This window comes from Pomacea canaliculata, linkage group LG2, assembly GCF_003073045.1.
Source record: "Pomacea canaliculata isolate SZHN2017 linkage group LG2, ASM307304v1, whole genome shotgun sequence".
NCBI lineage: Eukaryota > Metazoa > Mollusca > Gastropoda > Architaenioglossa > Ampullariidae > Pomacea > Pomacea canaliculata.
In genome coordinates, this window is record NC_037591.1 from 24,309,689 (window position 1) to 24,335,799 (window position 26,111).

The window sequence follows — 26,111 nt, forward strand, 5'->3', positions numbered from 1 at the left end:
AAAGGTCCGTTAAGTGTCCACGAAACACGTCTCGTGCCGCCACGAAGGCGGCAATAATTATGAGTGTCTTGTGGAACCTCGCCAACGCTGCCATGACACCTTAACCTTGTGTTACATCTTAAACGAGAAAACCCAAGTAAATGATAAACGTTTTGAAATTTAAAAACACATCTGAAAACTAATAGAGTGAAGTATGTAAGTGTCCTAAAGTTCAGTGATAAAGACACTCGCTTACTATCTATCACTTGAGTGAAAATGGTTCGTATTTCGTCTTGGTACACTTTCTGTATATAGCATTTCTTTGAAGGGCTGGCCTTCGTGGATATTTCCCTGACAGTCAAAATTTTTCTGTAATTCACCATGATTTCTCTTCACTCTGTAGCAACTGCTATGAGACTCATCATTGTGAGTGTAGGAAATCGCCTGCTTTGTTCTCTGCAGTCTCAGATCTCTGTCGCCGTTGGAACTTGTGTTGCCATTTGGAGTCTTCTGAAATGTACAGATGTCTGGTGTCGAGATATCTAAAGTCAGATATCTAACACATCCTTTCTCGACTTCATCTTTTCCATGTCGCAGTCTACCATTTCTTTCTTTTGGCGAATCGCTGGCATGCAGCTAACCTGGTCCCTCGAGATGACATTTTCATGTCTTTCCTAGCTCCTCCAAGCACGCTAGGCAAGAAAGTGAGAGCAAAAGTGTAGGTTAGCTCCTGAGCACACTGATACTCATAACATCAAGTTTACTACTAAGTAAAACCAATGACTTCTTATGAACTGAGGTTGCTACACTGCTAGGACACCAAGAACCTCTACTTGAAACAGTCAAATGTAAGATGGGCTTGTTTGATCACGTGATCCGGCACAACACCTTGCAGAAAACCGTCCTGCAAGGTATTCCGGAGGCTGGTTGAGCCCTCGGAAGAACTGGCGTACGGACATCAAAGATTGGACATCTGCTCAATATCGCTAAAATAGGTTGAAGTCCTCCCTTTCGGCTGCTTCTTCCATGGACCTGACCACGTGAGATGCAAGGTTCTAAAGGAGTGAGTCAGCTAGGGGGTGTCTTAACCAGACTTTTCCAGCTTCCCCTTGACTCTCTCTGCTTATGGCGCACATCAACATCAATCATACCAGTGCCAAAGAAGTTGAATGTTACAGACTGAAAGATTTTCCCCCTGTAATTCTCACATCTTTCGTGGAGATGTGTTTGTAGAGGGTTGTGGGAAGTTTGATAACCTGCACTGTGGCTGATCGCCTGGAGCCTCTACAGTTTTCTTACAAATCATGTAAGGGGATGTCTGATGCCACTCTCACTCTTTTATATCCTCTCCTAAAACACTTGGACACCTCTGGCACCTATGTTCAGGTCCTGTTTTTTCCAGTGCCTTCAGCACATTCCAGCCTCACCTTCTTGTAAAGGCCTACTAGACTTGAATGTCAACACCAGCCTAGTTCTGTGGATACCATCATTCCTGAAGGACCGACCACAGAGTCCTACCAACACGTACTGTGAAAGACAAGGCAAGGCTGGCCAGTCATCCACCAGGCAAATATAATTATTGGTGCTACTCTCTGACTTGTACCTTCATGCAGTCAGAAAAATGACTTATAACATCATTTCAGACAAAACATGTGTCACGGACCGTCCGCGGACACGCGCATTCTTTCCACAAACCAAAATATCCTGATCGCTTGAGGGTGGGCGTACCCTCTTAGAGGCACGAATAATTATTCAATTCAAATAAAATGTCAATTGAAACAATGGCAAAGTATCAATACTCATAGATTCACTCCTTCATTCGCCACACAAGATATATTACCAATATACAGGTAGTCCTCGACTTACGACGGGGATCCGTTCTTAACGCGGCGTCGTAAACCGAATTTCGACGTAAGTCGGATCATACGTTCATACAGTACTGTACCATAATAACAGTACAGTACTGCAAACACTTAGCCTATCCAAACACCTATCATAGCACAGTACCCTACATAACTATCAATAAACATAAGTACAGTAAAATATTGTGCAGTACAGTACGTTTAATAATGAAATACTGTACTGTAAGTGCTGTAAGTGCAGTAAGAGTAATAAACAGTGTACGACGCTAAAACTCGTACGTCGGAATGAGCGTCGTATCATGAACCTATCTACGTCCATGGTCGTATAAAGCGTCGTAACCACGAAACGACGTAACTCGAGACCGTCGTAACCCGAGGACTACCTGTATTATCATTCATCCATCGTACTATTAAAGTTAACAACAAAATCAACTCCCGCAAATATTGTCACCGATGAAGAACACAATGTTCGCTCCCGATGAAACATCAACCTCTTATATTAAAGTCTCTGAGACCCTCCCAAGTCCTCTAATCCAATTAGTCCCACTGATCTTCTTTCCTAGAAGTCTATTTATTATTGAAAATAAATGGTTTTTCACAGTACCACAGTTTACAAGCGGAACGTCTCGGTCTTGCGCATGCGGCCGCCTCCTAGATGTTTGGCCGGATGATGTTAGATTCGCTGAAGGCCGGGAGGAAACCTTTCCTCCACCGGCGCTTACTCTCAGGCTGTTAAGAACTGTCCCTTCCAGGCGACAGATGGAAGTCGGTGCCCCAGTCTTGCACCAAGTTTTCTATTCTTTTCTCGCTGATACCAGTGTTTGGTTTCTTGACCCCGCCAAGAAACTGTACTGCGGGATGCCCAAGCCACAGAGCTCCCCCACGGTGCGAACACGGACTACAGTGACTCACGACCTGTGAAGTACATCCACCTGTAGTTTACCCACGGTATTACTTCCCGTAATACTTGTTCCGCTGTCGCAGCAGTTGCGAGAAAGTCCCGAGAAAAATCGACCAGCTCTCACTTCGGTTCCGCCGTCTGCTCTCTGCTTTCCGTTTTTTTCTCTAACGTTATTTTTCTCTATATTTTACGTCACCTTATTTTGACGTCCCAGTTTGCGTCATTTGCTCAAGGGCAAACAACTTCCAGCCCACTACGCTAAATCAGATCAACCACGGTTGTCGATCTTCCCTCCTAACCCCCTCTACTAAGTACTTATCCGTTACAACATGCCCTCTCCATCACAAATTTCAGCTGTTGCCCTAAAGCAGGAACTACAGAATGCCACGTTTTTGTTTGCGAGCGAAAGAAAAACTTTCTGTCGTGGACTTCCTTGGACAGACAATAAGGTTTGATTTGATTTGATTTAAAACTTTGTTGTTTTCACTAGACTGTTGAAAGGAAAGCGTTAAATGCTCGGAAATATTTCACAAATGGAAGACTGTTTTAATTTTATCTATTTGATAGATAGACAATTTTATATTCCTTTAAGGCTTTTTAAAAAAGGGAAAAAATGTATATATTGAGAAAAACAGAACGTGTACAATAAGTAGTAAACACATCATTATGTATTCATTGGCTACAACATTCTACAGAATTATGTGCATCAATTTATGTAGTATAAATGTAGCATTAAGTTATTATATCTCTTCTAAAATTCATTTTTAAATGTACAGAAAATAAAATTAAATAACGTACACAATAAAAATTTACATGATTACGTATTAAAAGAGCATGTGAACATTAAAAAAAAATTAAAATTAATTGATCATGTGAACATTTGAACCAATTAAAAAAATTAATTGACTCTACAGCTTAAAATTTCTATTTCGCAGACGCAGCAGGCTAGTGTTCAGAGGTTAGGCGGAGACATAATTTTTATATCGTTTAGGAACATCCATCTACAAACAATAAGCTCATTGGGTAATATTTATACACTCTTTTTACTTTTACAGAAAAGAGAGTTTTATGCAAGAGTAGTTGTTTAGTCTGCTATCATGGACAAATATAATAACCGATTCCAAAAGTGTTTAGAAATATTATCAAAAGTATTTTGATATCAAGAACTAGATTTTGTTTTAATCCAGACCATCAACTTTGTAGTCCTACTGAGAAATTTTTGTGGGTGATGATGGATTTGTAAAATTGATGATTTCACAGCTTGGTTTGTATTGCTGTTGTACAAAACACAAAATTTTATTACATGACTGTACATCTTTACTCAGTTTACATTACACGTTGTACTCATATTTCTAGTAGCTTGTAATGTGCGCTTGTACAGTATACACTAAAATCTCTTTGAAACTCTTGAAATGTTGTAAGGTCCTCTTTGCCACTTTCAAGGTTATTGACTTCAATGACTTTCATTCTTTGGCATAAACATCTCCTCCATCTCTTACAAAAACTACCCCATGATCTTGTCTATTCTTCTTGTACTGTGTGTGTATATAATTATAAATATATTTTTAACACACATACAGTCTCCAAAGATTTAGGGGATATATCTGTTGCTTAGTACAAATAGAGCTTAGCCACATCATCCTAAACAAAATAAGTTTTTTGCGCAATAAAATTGGCACAGTCGGGTCACAATTTGTCAATGTTTCTCGATGTTTGATGAATAGTTAAGACACTCTTTGCTACACTGCTCTGTTGCGCAATTATTTCAAGCCATCAAAGTTTAATTGTTGATATACCTTTTAAGTATTAGTATTAAAATGTTTCCTTAACTATTTTGTGACTTGCGTTCTATGAGTGTCATTGTCATATACTGCCTGATAATATGCAACACCTTAGATAAAACTCTGTCAGGAAGTGTTTCCTAGTAGTCGACAGGTACTCTAAGGACCCATCCATCACCACAGCCAATCAGCAGCTGACCGTTAAGGTCAAGGTTCAGAGCTGTGGGCCGCACCATGTCACCACTGCCAGGAAGGAAGCAGACAAACTCGATGCCATGGTGTGATACTCTTGTCACGTGCACACAGTCGTTCATCCAATCAGCAATCAGCAACACATCTTTGCCATAGAAGCAGACGTCTGATGGGAAGAATGGTTGTATGGGTGGCGTGTAGGTCGCTATGGGGTCGTCAGATTTTATAGAATACAGACGTACAACACGGGAACACCGTCTTTCCGCTTTATTGTTGTTTGTCTTCATTGATTCATCATCTGAGTTCTTATCTTCCTCTTCTTTTAGAGATTCATCATCTGAGTTCTTAACTTCCTCTTCGTCTACTACAGCAAATAGTGTTCCTTGCTCGTTTGAATCAAAGTTGTGTGCTCTCTTTACCTTTGGGTGACTTAAAGTAGGACCTAGAGAACAAATGTCTTTTCCATCTTTTTGTTCCCACGTCATTTAGCATATAGAAGATTCACCTGTTGCAAAGTTCTGCCTTAAAGAATGCATACTGTTATTCTTAGAACCAAGGTTACAAGATGTTTGACCTTTCCATGACCAGTAGTTAGTCTTACGTGTAACGCATGATATCCGCATTCCGTATTCTCTCTCAGTTCGTCTAGAACCGTCAGAGAAAAAATTAAGACCTTTCTCCATGGAGTAGTCGCCTCCTGTTCCCCCATAATATACTTTGATATTTCCATTCTCTTGCTGCCGCAGAGCATGCACTTCACGACATTCTCCATCACCACATCGACCAACTTGAACGATGTCTAACGTTTTCTTACTTTGGAAACTCTGTTTGAGTGGTGACCCGATAAATGTTTTCATGTCGTTGTCCTCAATGTAGTTACTGAAGTCACCGTGGAGTACAGAGCGGTAAGTCTGGTCAGACAGCACCAGTGGAGTGTCGCTTATTTCTCTACATCTCATCTCTCTCTCCACCTGCAGGACCTCCGTGTCACAGGTGGAACTCAGCGCGTGTTGAGCGCGGGCTTGAAGTTGGAGCAGAGAGTTGAGTTTGTCCTGTACTCGCTGTGTGTCGGCGGTCAGACCTTTCTCCACATCATCGCAAGTTGTCTCCAGTTCTTGCAGCGCTTCATCGCGATATTTTGCTGCCATGGCCACAATGACGTCATACCGGACTTGAATCTGTCGGACGTTAAATAAAACATGGCTTTATGGCGATACTCTTTATTGCTCTAAGTCCAACAAAAAAAAGTTTTACAAGCGGGAAACATGAGACTTTTTTATAAATTTAATGTTTATATACTCAATGTCTATATTATTACACATTCCTCTGTATTTTTAATTTTTCTTATTTAAAAGTATGAACATTCATACCTTTATAAATATAAGGAAGTCGTTATTTTTGACAGATTGATTACCTACCTGTTCCCTTACTGCAGCTCGCTTTTCTAGGGCTCGCTTTTCGTTTTGTTTACAGGATTCCAACTTGTCTTTTCCGTGTGAAATGTTGTCCATTAAGGACTGAAGTCTGTCTTCAATCGTTTGTTTACAGCGAGCGACTGCGTCTGCCAGATCTTCAGTAACGTGTCCCTCATGTTTGGTCAGCTTACACCTGGTGCATATGGCTTGGTGACACTGTGTACAATACAATACAAGACGCTTCTTTGTCTGAACAGAACACATGGACAGAGTTTTCTCACTACGCGCCTGCTCCACAGCTTCCTCCGTGAAGTAGAAGTTGACTTGTAGATCACACACACCACCTGGCGGTCAGTAGCAGGAGCTCTACAGGTAGGACACGGGATGTTGTCTCCATGTCTCTTTGCCAGCTCCTCTAGACACTCTAGACAGAAGGTGTGATGACAGGGAAGAAACCTCGGTGATGTGTAAACTTCTGTGCAGACTGCACACGTCATGTTACCCTGAGTAGCAGCCATCCTTGATGTGGAGATGTGTAGTTGCTTAGGAGCTTACCAGCTAGTACAATCAAATGTTCTGTAAAACACCAATATGATACTCAGACAGCAAGATGGACGGTTACAAAAATTTAGAAATGACAAAGGGAAGATGTCTTGATTCAATGCAGAGTTATATTTCATGTGACTCATCCCGTGACTCCGTTATCACTGATATCAATGAATAGTTACACAAAAAGTCAAAGGTAAATAACACCTGTCCTTACAACGTGCATGAAATCAGTCTGTGTTTGAGGTCAAAGGGCGCCAAGCGTTATCAAAAGTCCGTTATGTGTCCATGGAACTCGTCTCGTGCCACCAGGAAGGCGGACAATAATTCAGAGTGTGTTCTGGAACCTCGCCAACGTTGCCAGAGAAAACTAACACAGTGAAGTATGGAAGTGTCCTACAGTTTAGCGATAAAGACACTCGCTTACTTCCACTGAAGTGAAAAAGGTTCGTATTTCATATTGGGACACTTTCTGTATATGACATTTATTGGAAGGGCTGTCCTTCGGGGATTTTTTTTCGTCGTACTTTGGGTCTATGCCGGACTCCATTATCTATTTTCCTCACAGTTAAAAATTACCTCGGTTAAACCACTTTCCCACTAAGGAAAGCAAGCGACCAGCCGGGGTTTTGCATTTTCTGTTATCATAATTTCTTTTTTTTAAAAGTGACCTCTGGTATTAGGAAACTGATAAAAGCGTGTAGGTAGAACTAGAATAAATGCAAATTTAGGACTATATAGAATGGAATGGCATTAACAAACAGCAAAAAGAACTAACAGCTATTTAAGATACTCATTAAGACATGTCACAAGACCTTTCATCGAAGAGAGCAATTACCACCTTCTCACCTCTGCACTCATCCGATGGACGAAATATTATGGACCTCTATAACTTCTAGCTGAAGAGAAAACTTCTCTGATGCAATGTATAAAGGGTTGTCTAGATAGTTTACCATGTATCTTGGACACAAACTCATGCTTAGCCTTTTCATGATTACTGCAATCAGACGTAGATTACTGTAAAGAATACGGGGTGGGACAAGGCGAGGTACTGTCTTGTTGTCTGTCAGACAAATATAGAATAGAGACCATCACTGATAACAGCGAAATGATGATGATTGGCAACGGCAAAGCAGAGATCTCTATGAATGTAGTACAGCTCGAAAATGTAAGCACCTTCAAGTACTTGAGAGACACCCTCTCCGAGTACAGCAGCTCCACGACAGACATCAACATCAGGATCGCAACAGCTCCAGCCGCGTTGACTCAGTTAGATAGAATCTGGGATACTCATAACATCAAGTTTACTACTAAGTAAAACCAATGACATCTTATGAAGTGAGGTTGCTACACTGCTAGGACACCAAGAACCTCTACTTGCATCAGTCAAGTGATGTAAGCTGGTCTTGTCTGACCACGTGATCCGACACAACACCTTGCCGAAAACTGTCCTGCAAGGTACCTTGGAGGGTGGTTGACCCCGCAGAAAATTATATACACGAACATCAAAGACTGGACTGATCTGCTCAATATCGATCAAAGTAGGTAAAAGTGGCGGACCTGCTGCTTCTACCCATGTGCTCCCCCAATGACAGGTACCTGTCGAGAGCCAAGTGATTAATGACTGAGTGTGGAGTTCAGTTTTGTTCGATTAAGCCATCCTTTATGTTTTCTATAAGGAAATAAAAATTAATGACTGAAATGGTGATTAGACGAGAGACAAAGCATTAATGTATCAGAGAACATGAAATGATCTAGTCACGGCTCTAAAAAATAGTAGATATAGTCTGATAAACACTTGTATCGAGTACCAGCCACATACTAGTCTTATGTTATCTCTTAATCTGTGCAAGCTCTCGATCTACTTCTAAACTTTTATTTTATTTTTAACCTTATCTCCAAGGTATGAAGCTGCTGCTAGTAGACTCCGCCTCCTTTTCACACAAAAAATTGAAAGGATCAATCGACGTTGTATGTTCCTTGTAATACTTGCTAATTCGCCCATCATGACATGTTTTGATCATGATAGAGAAATATACAATAGAGTACTGTGTTTCCTTCTACTATTTAATTCTATTTATATCTCACTTACTGTTATATCTGTTAATCTCAACAGGTTTACAGTTTTCTCCTGTCATACCTTTTACCTTTCCTAATTTTAATTAATTATGCACAACTTTCATAAACGCCCGAGGACAGAAAAAACTGGTTGACAGCACAAACCAAAAATCTGGTTGTATAGTTCTGATTTTGTTAAGACGGTCACATGCTTCAGTCTCCAGATATATAATGATCTACATTATGTCTCAATTATTTAAAAGGAAATTTATGCAAGTTTCACCTTTTATTTTATTAAGGGAGCTCTACGGGCAGGTGATAAATTTTCTTAATTCTCAAAGCCAAATTCTTCTTTAATCATATGGTTAGTAACACTGATATTATTTGTATACATATCTTGTTTCCATTCTAAAATAATCTGATCTCTCAAACGTTGCGATTTCAGCTTAACTTGACGGTGAGGAAAATTATAACCAGGATTCCAGATGAACCTTAGAAACATCTTAGGTTGAATACAGAAATAAAGTAGAAAAGCGACTTAGCGAGGGCAACGCAAGGGAAGCATGGAGGGGCTAAGCACCATGATGGGTAGAGAACAAAAGAAACAAAGAGTAAAGTGTGCGCTCACATGGTTAATTAGCTCAACACTTCATTAAGGAAGTAGATAATATCTGTTCTTCACTGCCACAGTCTGTGAGGGAGATGTCATCAGAATTCTCTCTCGTGTTAACCCACATAAAGCCCCTCGACCTGATCACATGAGAGGCAAGGCTCTAAAGGAGTGAGCTATTACAGTGGTTCTTAAAGTGTGGTCCACACAGGCTGGGTCTCAGAATTCCACCAACACGAACTCTGGGGTTACCTGTCAAAGACAAGTCAAGGCTGGCCAGAGTCATCCAGCAGGTAAATATAATTATTGGTACACCACAGGTGCTACTCTCTGACTTGTACCTTCCTGCAGTCATAAAGATGGCATATAACATTATTTCAAACAAAACATACCCTCTTCATCCCAAATTTCAGCTGTTGCCTTCAAGCAGGAACTACAGAATGCCACGTTTTTGTTTGTTTTTGTCGTGGACTTCCTCGGACAGACAATAAGGTTTGAGTCGATTTTATTTCATTTGAAACTATGATGTTTTCACTAGACTGTTGAAAGGAACGCTTTTAATGCCCGGAAATATTTCGAAATGGAAGACTTTTTTTTATTTCATCTATTTGATAAATAAACGATTTTTATATACCGTTAAAGCGTTTTAAAAAATGAGAAAAAATGTATATACTGAGAACAACAGAACATGTACAATAAGTAAAAAACACATCATTATGTATTCATTGACTACAACATTCTACAGAATTTGTATCAATTTATGTAGCATAAATATAGCATTAAGTTATTATATCTCTTTCAAAATTCATTTTTAAATGTCGTAAAAAAAATCAATAACGTACACAATAAAAATTTACACGATTCCTTATTTAAAATCATGTGAACATTAAAACCAATTTCATACATTAATTGACTATACAGCTTAAGATTTTTTTTTGCAGACGCACCAGAAAGTTTCTGTTGTCTTTCTTCAAAACAAATTGTAAGAATTATTTGTCTGTACTTGCTGAAGGAACAGATTCCGAAATCAATTTGTCTTCGAGGAACTTCAGAAATCAAGTTCTGATTCAGTCCATGTAGACCAGGGGTCTCAAACACGCGGCCCGCGGGCCGTATGCGGCCCGTGAAATATTTTTGTGCGGCCCGCGGTCACGTTCGCGGTGTATATGTATGTTGTGCTTGGTGTTTTTTATAGGAACTACAGTTTCTGCTTTTTTTTATTAGTGACAGAGACAACGTCAACTTATTTTAATAAACTAAACTGCCTGTGCATGTAATAAACTACACTAAATGTAATTAATAATCATAAAAACTTTATTTTACATTTAACTGCAGTGACAGTAGTGTTCGTAAAATTTAATGAAAAAACATTTTCTTTTCGTGGTGCGGCCCGCTGACTGGCTGTTACTTTCCACAGCGGCCCACATGCTAATATGAGTTTGAGACCGCTTATGTAGACCATAATTATGTTCAGATATCTTGTGTGATCACATTTCAAAATAGTTAATGCTAAACAATTCTATATGTTAGGTAATCTGTATGCACTCCTTTGCTTTTACAGAAAAGAGAGTTTTATGCAGGAGTAGTTGTTCATTCGGCTAGCATGGACAAATATACTAACTAGTTCGAGAAGTTCTTAGATGTTTTTCCTAAATAAAAATTAATTAAAAAATTTCTTTGTTGGAACTATACCATTCATAAGTATAATAATTTATAAAGAATCATTAAATAATATCATCAAATGTATTTTGATATCAAGAACTAGATTATGTTTTAATCCAGATAGTTAACTTTGTTGTCATACTGAGCAATTTCTGTGGGGGATGATGGATTTGTAAAATTAATGATTTCGCAGCTTGGTTTGTTTTACTGTTGTACAAAACACAAAATACTATTACAACATGACTGTACATCTCTACTCAGTTTACATTACACGTTGTACTCATACTTCTAGTAGCTCGTAATGTGCGCTTGTATAGTATACACTAAAATTTCTCTAATCTCTTTGAAACACTTGAAAGGTGACAAGGTCCTCTTTGCCACTGTCAAGGTTATTGACTTGACTGACGGGCATTCTTTGGCATAAACATCTCCTCCATCTCTTACATAAACTAATCCTTCATTTTGTATATTCTCTTTGTAGTATATATATATTGACACACATGCAGTCTCCAATGATTAAGGGGATATATATATATATGTTGCTTAATCATTATAGTGGTTGGCCATATCATCCTAAAAAAGAATAATAAGCTTCTTGCTCAATAAAAGACGCATACTCCTGTCACAATTTGTTTATGTTTCTCAATGTATTATAAATAGTTAAGAGAATCTTTGCTGTGATGCTGTCTTAGGAAATTCTGTCAAGCCTTCACTGCTTGATTGTTGACTTACATTTTAGGCATTAATATTTAAATGTTTCGTCTTAACTTTTATGTCCGTTGTGTTCGATGGGTGTCATTGTCATATACTACCTAACTTTATGCCACAGTTCAGACAAAACGCTATCAGGAAGTGTTTCCTAGTAGTCGACAGGTACTCTAAGGACCCATCCATCCCCACATCCAATTAGCAGCTGACCGTTAAGGTCAAGGTTCAGAGCTGTGGGCTGCACCATGTCACCACTGCCGGGCAGGTAGTCGACAAACTTGATGCCACTGTCTGATACTCGTGTCACGTGCACACAGTCGTTCATCCAGTCAGCGATCAGCAGCACATCTTTGCCATAGAAGCAGACGTCTGTTGGGAAGAAGGGTTGTATTGGTGACGTGTAGGTCGCTATGGGGTCCATACATTTTATAGAATACACACGTACAACACGGGAACGCCGACTGTCTGCTTTACTCTTGTTTGTCTTCATTGATTCATCATCTGAGTTCATCTCTTCTTCTTCGTCTACTACAGCAAAGAACGTTCCTTGCTGGTTGAAGTCAAAGTTATCTGCTCTATTTACCATTGGAAGACTTAAAATACGACCTGCAGAACAGATTTCTTTTCCATATTCTAGCTGATACTCTATTGAGCATATAGCAGATACACCTGTTGCGAAATTTTGCATTAAAGAATGCATACTGTTATTCTTAGAACCCAGGTTACAAGATGTTGGATATTTCCATTGCCATTTGTAAAGCTTTCGTGTAACGCATGATATCCGATATCCGTAGTCTGTATCAGGTCCTATAGAACCGTCAGAGTTTAAAAACAAAGATTTCTCTTTGGAGTAGTCTCCTCCTGTTCCCCCATAAAACACATCGATGTTTCCATTCTCCATCTGCCTCAGAGCATGCACTTCCCGACATCCTCGATAGCCACATCGACCCACTCGAACGACGTCTGCGGTTTTCTTACTTTGGAAACTCTGTTTGACTGGTGACCCGATAAATGTCTTCATGTAGCGGTTCTCAATGTAGTTATGGAAGTCACCATGGAGTACAGGGAGGTAAGTCTGGCCAGATAGCACAGGTGGAGTGTCGCTTATTTCTCTACATCTCATCTCTCTCTCCACCTGCAGGACCTCCGTGTCACAGGCTGAACTCAGCGCCCGTTGAGCGAGGTCCTGAAGTTGGAGCAGAGAGTTGAGTTCGTCTTGTACTCGCTGTGTGTTCGCGGCCAGACCTTTCTCCACATCATCACAAGTTGTCTGAAGTTCTTGCAGCGCTTCATCGCGACATTTTGCTGCCATGGCCACAATGACGTCATACCGGACTTGAATCTGTCGGACGTTAAATAAAACATGGCTTTATGGCGATACTTTTATTTGCTCTGAGTCCCACCAGAACAAGTTTTGTAAACGGGAAACGTATGCGACTATTTATAACTTTAATGTTAATATACTTAAAGCATATAATAAATTACATATTCCTCTGTATTTGTAATATTTTTAATAAAACAGAAGGATATTCATATCTTTTGCAATACAAGGTATTTTAGAAGGTCGATGACCTACCTGTTCGTGTACTGCAGCTCGCTTTTCTTGGGCTCGCTTCTCGTTTAGTTTACAGCATTCCAAGTTTATGTTTTCTCTTTTTATAGCATTCATAAGAGAAGTAAGTTTGTCTTTAATCGTTCTCTTACAGCGAGAGATGATATCTGACAGTTCTTCGGTAGTGTGCCCCTCGTGTTTAGTCAGTTTACATTTGAGACAGATGGCTTGATCACATTGTCTGCAATGAAATACGACCACCTCCTTAGTGTGTACAGGACACATGGATTGTCTTTTCTCACTACGCGCCCTCTCCAGAGCTTCCTCCGTGAAGTAGAAGTTGACTTGTAGATCACACACACCACCAGGCGGTACAGTAGCAGGAGCTCTACAGGTAGGACACGGGATGGTGTCTCCATGTCTCTTTGCCAGCTCCTCTAGACACTCTAGACAGAAGGTGTGATGACAGGGCAGAAACCTCGGTGATGTGTAAACTTCTGTACAGATTGCACATGTCATGTTATCCTGCGTAGCGGCCATGTTTGATGCAAATTTTTTGTTGTTGAAGTTTTGATATTAAGCAAGTCATAGACTCCTAGTTTATTCTTACACCATCCCTGAAATAAAATTATTACAATATGAGTGGTGTAGATAACACATAAATAAATCAGAAAAGAAAAAGAAAAGAACTGAAGACAGATAATACACTCCATATGATCATATGATCAAGCAGCTTTATTATACTTACTATTAGTATTTTTATGTTTTGATGCTAATGTATAACAGTCTTAATTTTTGTAAATAAATTACGCTTTTAATGAGGAAATGATTTGCATAAACTGATCTACATGTGTTGTGTCAAAGTCTTCACACTCCTAAATGGGATAAAAGAATGCAAATCAATGTCAATGTTAAACATGTAATTATGGTCTGACTAATTAAGTACATGATGATGATGATGATTATGAAAATAATGAATAACAAGGAGAACTTGAAATGCAAAAAAAAAAAAAATCTTACAACTATTTGACTAAACCGGGAATTTCCTCAGCTGTTTTACACGTTTGTGTACATCTACCCACGTGCCAACACAAAGACCAACCCTCACCTGATCGCCGTCGAAAACTAGACGCCATTTGTGAACGCTCCCAAGTTTATGCTCGAGGACTTTAATCATTACCGGCTTACCAGGATACTCAAAAGCTATGACCAATATCTATCCTGCTCCACCATACAGAGGAACTCTATTCTCGACCTTTGTTACTGCTCTGTCCCTGGTGCTTACAAACTCTACACTTACCATCCCTTGGACTTTCATTCCACAACAGCATTCTCCTGACGCCTGTGTATAGGACAGTGTGTCGACGATTTACACCGGTGAAGACATTTAAATGCTGGACAGCAGAGAGTATCACCCGCCTGCAGGGATGCTTCGACTGCAGAGACTGTCAGGTCTTTTATAATTCCAGGGACAATGTAGATAACTTTGCTAATGTTGTGTCTTCGTACTTCACTTTCTGTGTTGACACAGTCATGCACTCCAAGGAAAATGTCATCTTTCATAATAATAAACCCTGGGTAACGAAGGAACTCAAATCTGTATTGAACAATAAGCGTGTGTTTTATACCGGAACTGCACACCACAGAAAACTAGTGAGCAGGAAGATGGATGATGCCATCAGGGAGGCAAAGAAAAGAAACTCAGATAAAATTGAGTTGCATCTCTGTAGTGCCGACCTCAGGGCAGCTTGGCATGGTATTAAGAACATGTCCTCTGTCAATCGCTTTTAAAAAAAAACCAATGACGCTTGCAGATGTTGATGGTTTTGATCTTCCCAATGTGCTTAATTCCTTCTATGCCCACTTTGAGAAACATGACTTCTCTAACGAGGTTTCCAATAATAGTATCTGGTCCTTGAGCATAGGTTAGTGATTGCCCAGTCCTCTCTCAAAGATTTCTTGAGGCGAGCAAATGTAAACAAGGCTCGGGGTCCAGACGGTTATGTGGACGCACCCTTCATTTCTGTGCCGAACTTAGTGGAGTTCTACAACATCTATTCCAGCTGTCTGTGGATTCCGGTCACATTCCTGATATTTGGAAACTTTCGCACATTGTGCCTGTCCCTGAAATCACTAGGCACAGTCAACACAACGACTTCAGACCAGTCGCTCTTCTGTCAACCATCATGAAATAACTTGAGAAAATTGTTATGACTGCTGCTGATCCACATCTTGACCCTCTGCAGTTTGCCTAAGAGCTGTAAGAGGTGTCAATGATGCTAAGCTGTTGATACTAAATACAAACATTTGGAGAAACCCAGAGGTCATGCTAGGCTTCTCATAGCTGACTTTTCTTCTGCTTTTAACACTGTGCAACCTCACTTGTTGGAGGAGAGTCTAGTTTCAGACTTCCATCTGTCTCACCAACTAACTCTCTGGATCCTGGACTTTTTAACAAACAGGCAACAGAGAGTTTCCGTTAATGTTCTTTTCGCAGATTCTGTTGTCTCCTGTGTAGGTTCCCCTGAAATCTGTTGTTTGTGTCCACTACTGTTCATACTGTATACTAACAGATGTAGAAGCGCCACAGATAGGAGCTTTCTTGTAAAATTTGCTGATGACATTGCCTTGCTGTCTCTTTAGTATAATAGTAAACATGATCACAGCGGCGCTCTTCACTGGTGTGACGAACACTTTTATGTCTTGAATAGACAAAGTAAATGATTTTCGACTTTCGGACAAGCAAGACTAAGGCAGTCATCAGCATTATCCATGATGATGCCATTGAGGTAGTCGACTCTTACAAATATCCAGGTACTATCTTTGATAACAAGTTTAAATTGGACATCAACACTGACATGATCCTCCAAGAACCAACAACGTCAGAAGGATTTAGCAGCCTTATGTCATCAGCAAATCCTTAGGAAGGCATGACATCCTCTGTATTTCTGATCATGTATGTGAGTTCTCACTCTTTCTGTCTGGCTGTACGTACGCGATGCCTGTCGCACAACCAATCGTCACCGCAACTCATTCATTCCACGTGCCATTCACTGGATAAACTCTACTGGATGTCATCTTGTACTAGGCTGAGGTCACCAACAGTATCTAGTGTTGTTAGGAATGTGTGTGTGTGGGGGGGGGGGAGGTAAATCTGGAGGTCATCAGACGAACACACCCAAGCTGAGTTCCTCGATCACTTAAAACCAAGCCAACGCGAACAAGACCCTCTACCACCTGACTAATGAATAGCCCAGACACGCCTACCATGTGACAAGTTAAGGTGGGGAAGAGACCGACTCTCACCGTCCGACCAGGTGCGATGAACCGTCGATATTTTCTACCTGTCCCGCAGCCAGGACCTTGTCATCGACGACGTTCACAATTACGCTGGCGAAAACCTTCCTCTGCTCACAATTGCCTCTCACTAGTCACTGAAGGCAGTTTGTATTACTTAAGTGGTCTCTGGCTCTCGACAATTTCTGTCTAGTCTTTAACTGTGGGGGATTTTCCTGTCTGACTTATCTTTAGCACAAGACAACGACACACAACACGAGAGAAAACAGAGGTAGAAACGTAGAACACAACTGTGAAATAATCATGAAGCAATAGTTAATGCACATTACAAAAGCTAGTCCACGAGATTTTGTGACAAAGGATATCCTACAAGCGACCTTAATGTAAAGTAATTTGCAGCTTTTTCACTCATACTTGGTGGTGAGGTTGACCTCACCCCGCACCCTGCCGCCCGGACTGATTAGTACAGATGCCTACTACGTAGGGTTAGCAGCTTAGAAGACATCGCTCTGTGTGTAAATGAATGAATACATAAGGAAGACAAGTACTGGAACCCTTAGGAGTTGTTCCAACATAGATTACTTCCCTTTAGCAGCTGAAAATCATCAAACAATCAGGTATTTCGTTATGTTTGAAAGTAGGCAAAGGTTCTGAGAAGAAGCGCCGTGTTAAAGTCGGTTATCGGTTACTCAATTCAACATGGTTTTCTATTTAAAAAACCGAAAATGGTAAATAATGTTTAAATTCTAATGCATGCTCTAGTAAAACATATGTTTGTTTAGTATTTTATGTTTGTTGATATCGTCTAAATAATTTTTTGTTAATTTCTAACATTTGACTTACTTTCCGATTAGTAAATTGTCTGTCGCATACAGTTACAATCTTTCCTTTGATTTTGCTACCAGTAAACAAATCCTATACTTCATAAAATTTACACCACGTAAATGTTTTAAAAAAACTCTTTAAAGTGGAGTATCACAGATAGTTCTCTTTACTGTATGTTAAAAGATATAAATTTGTAAAAAATAACAGTCAAAATTTCAATGGCGGACATTCACCGCTGTGTCTACAGAACACTTCGCGCATTTTCGACCTTCGTCGAGAAAGAGTTCATATTATGGCCGCCTCTGTAGCACCACGTGCGGCAACTACTCCTGCAAAGATGGCACAGCAACATGACTTGCACCGACACAAGCGGCACCTGTACAGAACACAGTCTGTAGGTGTCCGGTCACTTAATCCCCAGACACTTCATCCCCGACACTTCATCCCCGACACTTCATCCCCGAGACTTTTAATCCCCAGACACTTCATCCCCAGACACTTCATCCGACAACTTCAATCCCCGACACTCAAGAACTATTTTCATATCATATTGTTGAAGAACATTAAATTTACTAGCTTATATGAACTTTAACTAATGTTGTAGATGTTCAAATGACGTTGAAGTTAAAAGCATGATTTGAATTTGAATTTCAATTACATTTTTCGCTGACTTCATAATTTTTATAGTTAAGGATTTAGTTTAGGGATTAAGTGTCTGGGGATGAAGTGTCTGGGGATTAAAAGTCTAGGGGATGAAGTGTCGGGGATGAAGTGTCGGGGATGAAGTGTCTGGGGATTAAGTGACTGGGAACCCAGTCTGTAACGACTGTAACACATGTGGCAACTACTCTGAGGAAACAAATACAACGTGGTATCAGCAGACTGTACACAGGCCTGAAAATCTGGACATAAAGGAGGTTTCTGTAGACTGAACTATAAAAGTTTATTTTCATGAGGTGTCTTGAACGTGCCCTTAGATTAGGGATAAGGCGATATACAAGAGAACTTTATTATTACTGCTGTTGTTGTTGATGAAAACCTATCAAACGTAAAGCGGATGCTTTCTCTTATGCTTTTAGCACGAGACGAAAGTAAAACTATCTACACAAATGTGTAGACTTCTCCCTTCGGATATTCCCGATATTATTTACAGTATCTTACACAAACACCTTTTGGATAAATTTAGATTCGTCTCATCCTAACGTCGTCACTAGAGGTGGACGAACCTGTCCCACCATTGTTTGTTAAGACACTTTATTGTTTCTGATCTGAAACAACCACTATACGGACACATACTAGCGAATAACAGACTGGCTGCCTGTAACTAAATCACTAAAACTAAATAAATAAAAATATACGTCCCAAACACGGAACTTGTTTTTATTTATTCACTCCAAACTTTCCTCACAAAGCACTGAAGTGTATTGTCAACAAAATAACTGCCAACTATAGACTTCACAGAATCTGCTTTAACACTCAAGACCTACGTGAACTTTGCTCTGCATTGTTAGAGTTGTTGTCGAATATGACCAAAAGTACGATAGTTGGCCATCTGCAAAGTTGACATCTATACTGAATTCATCTCTTCTGTCAAAATAATGAAGACTCATCACCTTTGGACATGACCCTACATCTCTACACTTACAAGCAAAGGCTCGCGTTAAAGACTTACTTGTATGTTCATTTCGTTTCTTCTTTTCCTGTTAATCAATTTTGTATCTCTATTACAAACAAATTCATTTATTACATACCACTTCAACCTTTCTGCACAAAACACATTTAGCATTGTCCGAGAAAAAGCACTGTAGCTGACAAACAGATGGTCAGAAAGATGAGAATAGTAAGTCTGATAGTAGCACTTACAAGTGATCAAACAGTGTTCACACGGCATGTGTTCACAAAGCGCCAGTCACCAAACGTCCCTCAGTGTCCTCTGTGCTCCAAGTGACAAAGATTGTGGTGCAAGACTCGTCCTGTCTGTCTACACACATTAGTAGACCTCTCCTCCGGAAATTCCCAGTCTTAGTCAACCCTACCTGTGTGTTCAGGTATTTTCACTTTGCATAGCATAAGGTAGTAGTTTCTTAGAATCAGAGACATTCGGATAATATTGTTTTCTAGTTGGATTTCTCTTTTTGTTTTTTGTTTTGTTTTTGTTTTTTGAAATTACAGCAATGTTTTGAGCCCTAAAGTCATGCAAACACTAGTAGTCCTAGCTTTTACACGGTCTCTAGGAAAATGAGGTGAGTCAGTTAGTAGGCGTGTATTCGTCTTCACTGGCTTGTTCGTTCGTCTGTAACAAGCTTTGTATAATGTTCATTTTGCTGATATGTCTTCTGTTTATGTCATCTAATAACATGTAAAGGAGAATGCTGAAGTGGTGATTCTGTGTGTGCGCGTCCATGTGTCTATCCTTCATGTGTGTGTGTAGGCGTGCGTGCATGAGAGAGAGAGAAAGAAAAAGAAGAAAAATGTACATATAGCAAGAACTATTTCCAGACCATTATAACTAATGTACAGGAGAAAACAAGTTATCGGGTGACAGAACCCGCCCTGTGATTGGTAACCAACCTAATGTTGTTTCTGCCTCATCGCTGCATTTATTTTAACTGTAAGTCTGCTTCTATTTTGTATTGTATTCTGTAGATCAATGTGGTCGGCAAAACTCAGACTGCAGACGAGCTTCCCACCAACGGACAGACAGATTAATGATTATGAATGCTTTCTCTCATGATGTTCCCTAATACGATGTTGAACATTATAAGTGACAGAGGCATCCGTGGTGGACACTTACTGTCTGAAACAAGTCTCACAGTTTTTCTTTAAATTAAACATTGAGCTGTTACACGGATCTTCGATAATTTGATCAAGGCTGTCATCGATGACATCGTGTAGTCCTTAGTGCACTTGTCAAATGAGTATTTTAGTCAGGGGGTTATTTTTGAGTCTTTCACGAAGAGTTAAATAACGCACTCACTTGTGATGTGCATACACAGATTTATCACTCCTACTGTTTATCACGATACCCAGCACTTTGGGAATTTGAATCTCTCTTTCTGAAAATGAGTATATCATACTGTACCTCACTACTCTATCTAATCAGCTGATATGATAATGACATATTCAAGTGTCACCAGCATCCACACATGTACCAATACACACATCACACACCAATCCACGAGTACAGAATGACACTACAATGTTTTGACAATGAACATGCACATTTGTTTTGTCGGTATTGCTAATCAGCATCCAGTTAACTAAGCTTATCGAATCAATCAGATAGATACTGGTTTATCATTCCACATGATGCAAATACAAAGCTGTCTTATCCTGGTACCATGAAAAAAAACTGTTAAAAAGAGTCCTTGCTCCATTTGAAAGTGTCTTACTAACATGTTGAAACTCTTTGTCTATTGCTTGTTCCGTGCAATATTAATCCAACAATTATGAAAGTCTTCCATTCGCTCAATTCTGATTAAAAAAAAACAAACAAGGGGTTAGTGAGTGCTGAGAAAATGTGTAAGCAACAGTTGTTTTAAAAACCATCGAAACAACATCAGACAATCTGAAAGAACAATATGTACATAAAAGAATTTATGGAAAATATGTAAACGACAGCCTGGAAAATGTAAACATCCGGTTTACATGACAGCTGTTGTTAAAACCAAAACTGGGTATATGGCATGATTATAAAAAATCACCAATGTATGTAGTCAGGGCATCATCAAAGACAAACAGCACACACAAAAGCTAACTTTTAAGTAAACAGGATTGATATATTGGAATTATACTGTACATTATAATCAAATAATATACCCAAAGGTAGCTTTATTGAAGAGGGCCGCTTGTTAGGTTTTGCTAGGATCTGCTGATGCAGGCGAGAAAAGTTACGAAAAGTTAGATCGCGAAAGAGGTATACAAGGGCAGAGATGAGACGAAAGGAGGAGGGAGAAAAACGGAAGAAGAGACAGCGCTGAGTTCTTGAGACTCGGACGATACGACTCAGCCGTGACCTTTTTACCAGCATTAAAGGGTCACACACCTGCTGACTGTTCCTACCTTTTTGGTTTGAGTGCTGGACGTGTATTGTCGTCACCATACAACACCCCACCACTCGGTTACATATGGACTAAAGAGCATAATGATAAACCTTCCTCATTACTTTCTCTTTGGTGGCATGATATTTATTGTTCCTATCACTTTGTTGTTCCTATCACATTATGCTGGTTAAGACACTGAGTGTTATGAGTTTGAGACACATTTTTCTGACTGACTTTTTAAATGGATTTTCTATGTATAGTTATTTTTTGTGCAATTATTTTTTTCAAACACCGAATTGCTTCGGAATAAAATATTCATTACGACATTTGTATGTCCATGTGGACAAAAAATTATTATTATTTTTACGATGTACACCTATGTCAATACGCTGGTAAATGTGTAAAATTGCAACATGTTTTCAATCAAAAGGACGTCTGTCGGTTAATAGCTCCTCCATCGCAGAAGATAGATACATTACAATGAAGGTACATCTACTTAATCTACCAAACAGGTGTCATTTAAAATTGCACTTTACACCTGATGTGTGCTATCACTGTTTGCCAAGTACCTGTTCACATAGCCATAGTCTATTACTTGTGTTAAGTGTACAAAGTCGTTGGTTTAGTCACAAGTCTGGAGCAACTCTGGCACAAAGAAAACCTTCTACAGTTCTACTGATGTCATATCACTCCCTTCTGTGTGAGATATAAAACCACGAAGTCCTGTACTGCTATGACTTACTGCCGGAGCTATTCATCCCTAAACAAGGCACCAATGTCTCCAGGGTACCTGAGGACCCATCCGTCACCACATCCGATTAGCAGCTGACCGTTAAGGTCAAGGTTCAGAGCTGTGGGCCGCACCATGTCACCACTGCCCGGCAGGTAGTCTATGAACGAGATGGCAAGGTCAGCTACTCTTGTCACGTGCACGCAATCGTTCATCCAATCAGCGATCAGCAGCAAGTTGCCACAAAAGCAGACGTCTGTTGGGAAGAAGCCACGTGACATGTAGGTCGTTATAGGGTCGCCTGATTCTGTAGAATACAAACGTACAACCCGGGAATTCTGGTTGAAAACCTTCTTGTCTCTCCTTTGTACAACAATATTTGAGTTCTCGTATTCATATTCTTCTACCACGGCAAACAACGTACCTTCCTCGTTTGAATCAAAGTTGTGCGCCATGTATATCTTAGGATGAATTAAAGGAGTGCCAAGAACACACCTTTCTCTACCATCTGTACTGTTTAATTTAATGGGACTTATAAAACATTCACCTGTTGCGAAGTCTTGCTTTAACGAATACATGCTCGCATTTTTGGAACCAAGGTAACACAGTGAGTCCTTACACCGCAAGATGCAATTCTTACGTGTGCCGCAGGATATCCGCATTCCGAACTCTGTCTCAGGTCCTCGACTTCCGTCTGAGTTGAAAGTCACACCTTTCTCTTTGGAGTAGTCGCCTCCTGTTCCCCCATAAAACATGTCGATGATTCCGGTCTCCAGTTGCCGCAACGAATGCACTTCCCGACATCCTCCATCCCCACATCGACCCACTCGAACGATGTCTGCGGCTTTCTCTCTTTGGAAACTCTGTTTGACTGGTGACCCGATAAATGTTTTCATGTAGTGGTGTTCAATGTAGTTATAGAAGTCACCGTGGAGTACAGGGCGGTAAGTGTGGTCAGATAGCACCAGTGGGGTGTCGCTTATTTCTCTACCTCTCATCTCTCTCTCCACTTGCAGGACCTCCGTGTCACAGGTGGAAGTCAGCGCGTGTTGAGCGCGGGCTTGAAGTTCGAGAAGTGAGTTGAGCTCGTCTTGCACTCGCTGTGTGTCGGCGGTCAGACCTTTCTCCACATCATCACAAGTTGTCTGAAGTTCTTTCAACGCTTCATCACGATATTTTGCTGCCATGACCACAATGACGTCATACCGGACTTGAATCTGTCGGACGTTAAATAAAACATGGCTTTATGGCGGTACTTTTATTTACTCTACATCCCACAAAAAAAAAAACGTTTCACAAAAGGGAAACTTATGAGACTTTTTATAAATTTAATGTTAATATACTCTACAGTCTATACCATTACACATTCCCCTGTATTTTTAATTTTTTTCTGATTTAAAAATATGAACATTCATACCTTTATAAATATAAGGAAGTCGTTGTTATTTGACAGATTAGTTACCTACCTGCTCCCTTACTGCAGCTCGCTTTTCTAAGGCTCGCTTTTCATTTTCTTTACAGGATTCCAACTTGTCTTTTTCGCATGAAATGTTGTCCATAACGGACTGAAGTCTGTCTTTAATCGTTTTCTTACAACGAGCGATTGCTTCTGACAGATCTTCTGTAACGTGTCCCTCGTGTTTAGTCAGTTTACATCTTATACAGATACCTTGGTCACACTGTGTACAATAAAATATGACACATTCTTTAGTGTGAACAGGACACCAGGACTGGCTTTTCTCATTCCGCACCTCCTTTAAAGCTTCCTCCGTGAAGTAGAAGTTGACTTGTAGATCACACACACCACCTGGCGGTACAGTAGCAGGAGTTCTACAGGTAGGACACGGGATGGTGTTTCCATGTTTGTTTGCCAGCTCCTCTAGACACTGTAGACAGAAACTGTGATGACAGGGCAGAAACCTCGGTGATGTGTAAACTTCTGTGCAGACTGCACACGTCATGTTATCCTGGGTAGCAGCCATGTTTGTGGAGGAATTGTATTAAATCTTAGTTCCTTATCAAACAGTTTCTGAAATAAAATAATTATACTGTGAGTGTTGTAAATAGGCTGGAAATTGAGTAGGTATACAAAAACAAAAAAAAAATAAACCAACAGGAGAGACCTACTCCGACATGGATTTCATTCTGCAAGCCTAGTAGTACTAATCTCTTTGGTATGCTTATCATTTGTATTATTATTTATTTTGCTGTTGCTGTATAGCAATTGATATTTATTTTGTTGCAAATAGTTTATGCTTTAAATACGAAAACAGTTTGGATGAGCTATTTTCTTTTTATTTTATTAATTTAAAGAACTCAATGAGGCGAACAAATAACAATCCTGTAAACAATTATAAAACTAATAATTAATGTCTCACTAAATTATCACGCACTATTTTTGATTATATTGATGATGATGATGATGATGATGATGATGATGATGATGATGATGATGATGATGATGATGAGTCGTCCTCCTCCTCCTTCTCCATCATCATCATCATCCACCCGATGCGACCCTGACTCAGTCCAAAAAGTTTTCGTTCTCAGTATCTGGACTGAGCCGATGTCCATTGCGCGCAATGGGCAACGGTTGCCGGCAACCTACCTACTCAGCCGCATCGTCTCACGAATGACTACAATATTTAGAGGATGATGGAAAAGGCAGAATTCAAAATAGAACGACAGTAAATACGATTTTCAAATGCTTTTTATAAAGTTAACAGATGTAGTACGAAAGCAGAAGGAACAGGGAAGAAAATTAGGGAAACACGATCGAATCGACCATACGTATATTTGCTTATTGTCGATTACCGAAGGGTCAACTCACAGCCTATAGCATTGAGAAAATCTTTTATTTTTGTAAATTATTTTTGTAAATAATGAAATAGGAAAATGTGCACGCAAAGCTTTGCGGATTTGTTGGTATGGAAAGGTTGCTTAGATGACGATATACCGTATAGCGAATTAATGCCAGGGCGTCACTCCGTGTCGATTTGTTTTCGTAAACACGACTAGAAAAGGTCGAATCAAGGATCGAACGACAGAAGATACGATTTTTAATTCTTTTTAAAAATGCAGCAGACGTTTTACAAAAGCAGAATTAATCAGCAAAAGGATTAAACACATCGGCAAACACGAAACTGACAGAATTCCTATACGTGCTTGCATCGTGTAACGAAGGGTCAACAACACAGGCTATAGCACTGGGAAAAGTGCTTAGATTTATAATAACGAGAAAAAATTGTCTAAAGAGCTTTGTGGAGTTTTTTAATATGTGAAAGTCTGTGTTGTTTTTATTTTGATGGGGAGTACGGGTGGGGGGACGTCAGTCAGTGTCATTTGTTTTCCTTTTCCAAAGAGTTCCAAAACACTTCCAGAATGCTTTCTAAAAAGTATAGAGGCGGATCACAAAAGCAGAAGGAAAAGGGGGGAAATGAAATATTGTGTGCACTATAATACTATATTTTTATCCTTAGTCTTTAATGTGTGATTTTTTTCTGGTACAAAGTTAGCAAGTATTTTTTTGTAACTAGTCATTTTATTGAAGGGAGGAGTCATTTCGATGTTCTCTACTTAAAACAAAATTAAAAAAAACCAAACCAAAAACTGATTATTTCGAAGAGTAAAATTAAGAAATAGAATGATACAAATAGATCAAACATTTATAATATCACCAAGAAGAATTAGCGTCAAAGCTAATGAAAACGAGAACCCCACTAATTCGTGTCTCCCTGTTGTGAGCTCCTCCATTTGTCTCGGTGCATTTTCTCTCTTTTTTTAATTTTGTGAAGACGTGTGCACTTAATCAAGCAGCTGGATATACCCTCCTTGTGCGTAAACTTGGGCAGGTTCGAAAACGTAAGGAACGATTTTTCGCTGTGGATGTGAGAGCTTGGATGCGGCTAAAGAAAACTCTTCAACAGCGGCAAAATGTACGTGTAAACACC

At 39.7% G+C, this 26,111-nt stretch overlaps 2 protein-coding genes across 4 annotated transcripts in view; both read right to left on the reverse strand.

Annotated features, from left to right (window-relative positions):
• Positions 1-4,663: 4,663 nt before the first annotated feature.
• LOC112555406 (tripartite motif-containing protein 2-like) overlaps positions 4,664-26,111 on the reverse strand; it is a 31,515-nt gene continuing 10,067 nt past the window's right edge. Inside the window, exons 2-3 of the mRNA XM_025223790.1 lie at positions 5,389-5,893; positions 4,664-5,157 (exon numbers count right to left, since the gene is read on the reverse strand). Coding sequence (XP_025079575.1) covers positions 4,664-5,157; positions 5,389-5,893 — 999 coding nt within the window. The remainder of the gene's footprint in view (positions 5,158-5,388; positions 5,894-26,111) is intronic.
• On the reverse strand, positions 11,467-24,476 carry LOC112556690. Of its 3 annotated transcripts, XM_025225922.1 has the most exons (3): positions 19,252-19,366; positions 13,291-13,883; positions 11,467-13,056 (listed from the first exon to the last, which is right to left on the reverse strand). In XM_025225922.1, the coding sequence occupies exons 2-3, from the start codon at positions 13,804-13,806 to the stop codon at positions 11,866-11,868; spliced, it is 1,707 nt and encodes a 568-aa protein (XP_025081707.1). In that variant the 5' UTR covers positions 13,807-13,883; positions 19,252-19,366; the 3' UTR covers positions 11,467-11,865. The 3 variants fall into 3 exon arrangements, with proteins under 3 accessions (XP_025081707.1, XP_025081708.1, XP_025081706.1); XM_025225923.1 differs by lacking the exons at positions 13,291-13,883; positions 19,252-19,366 and adding an exon at positions 23,913-24,476; XM_025225921.1 differs by lacking the exons at positions 13,291-13,883; positions 19,252-19,366 and adding an exon at positions 23,628-24,474.

Excerpts from the sequence above, each read along its gene's own strand:
- LOC112556690 (XM_025225921.1), bottom strand. The coding sequence starts at position 24,143 with ATGGCTGCTACCCAGGATAACATGACGTGTGCAGTCTGCACAGAAGTT. Across the intron at positions 13,057-23,627 it reads GAGCTGCAGTAAGGGAGCAG|ATTCAAGTCCGGTATGACGT; the intron begins GTAGGTAACTAA and ends AACGTCCGACAG.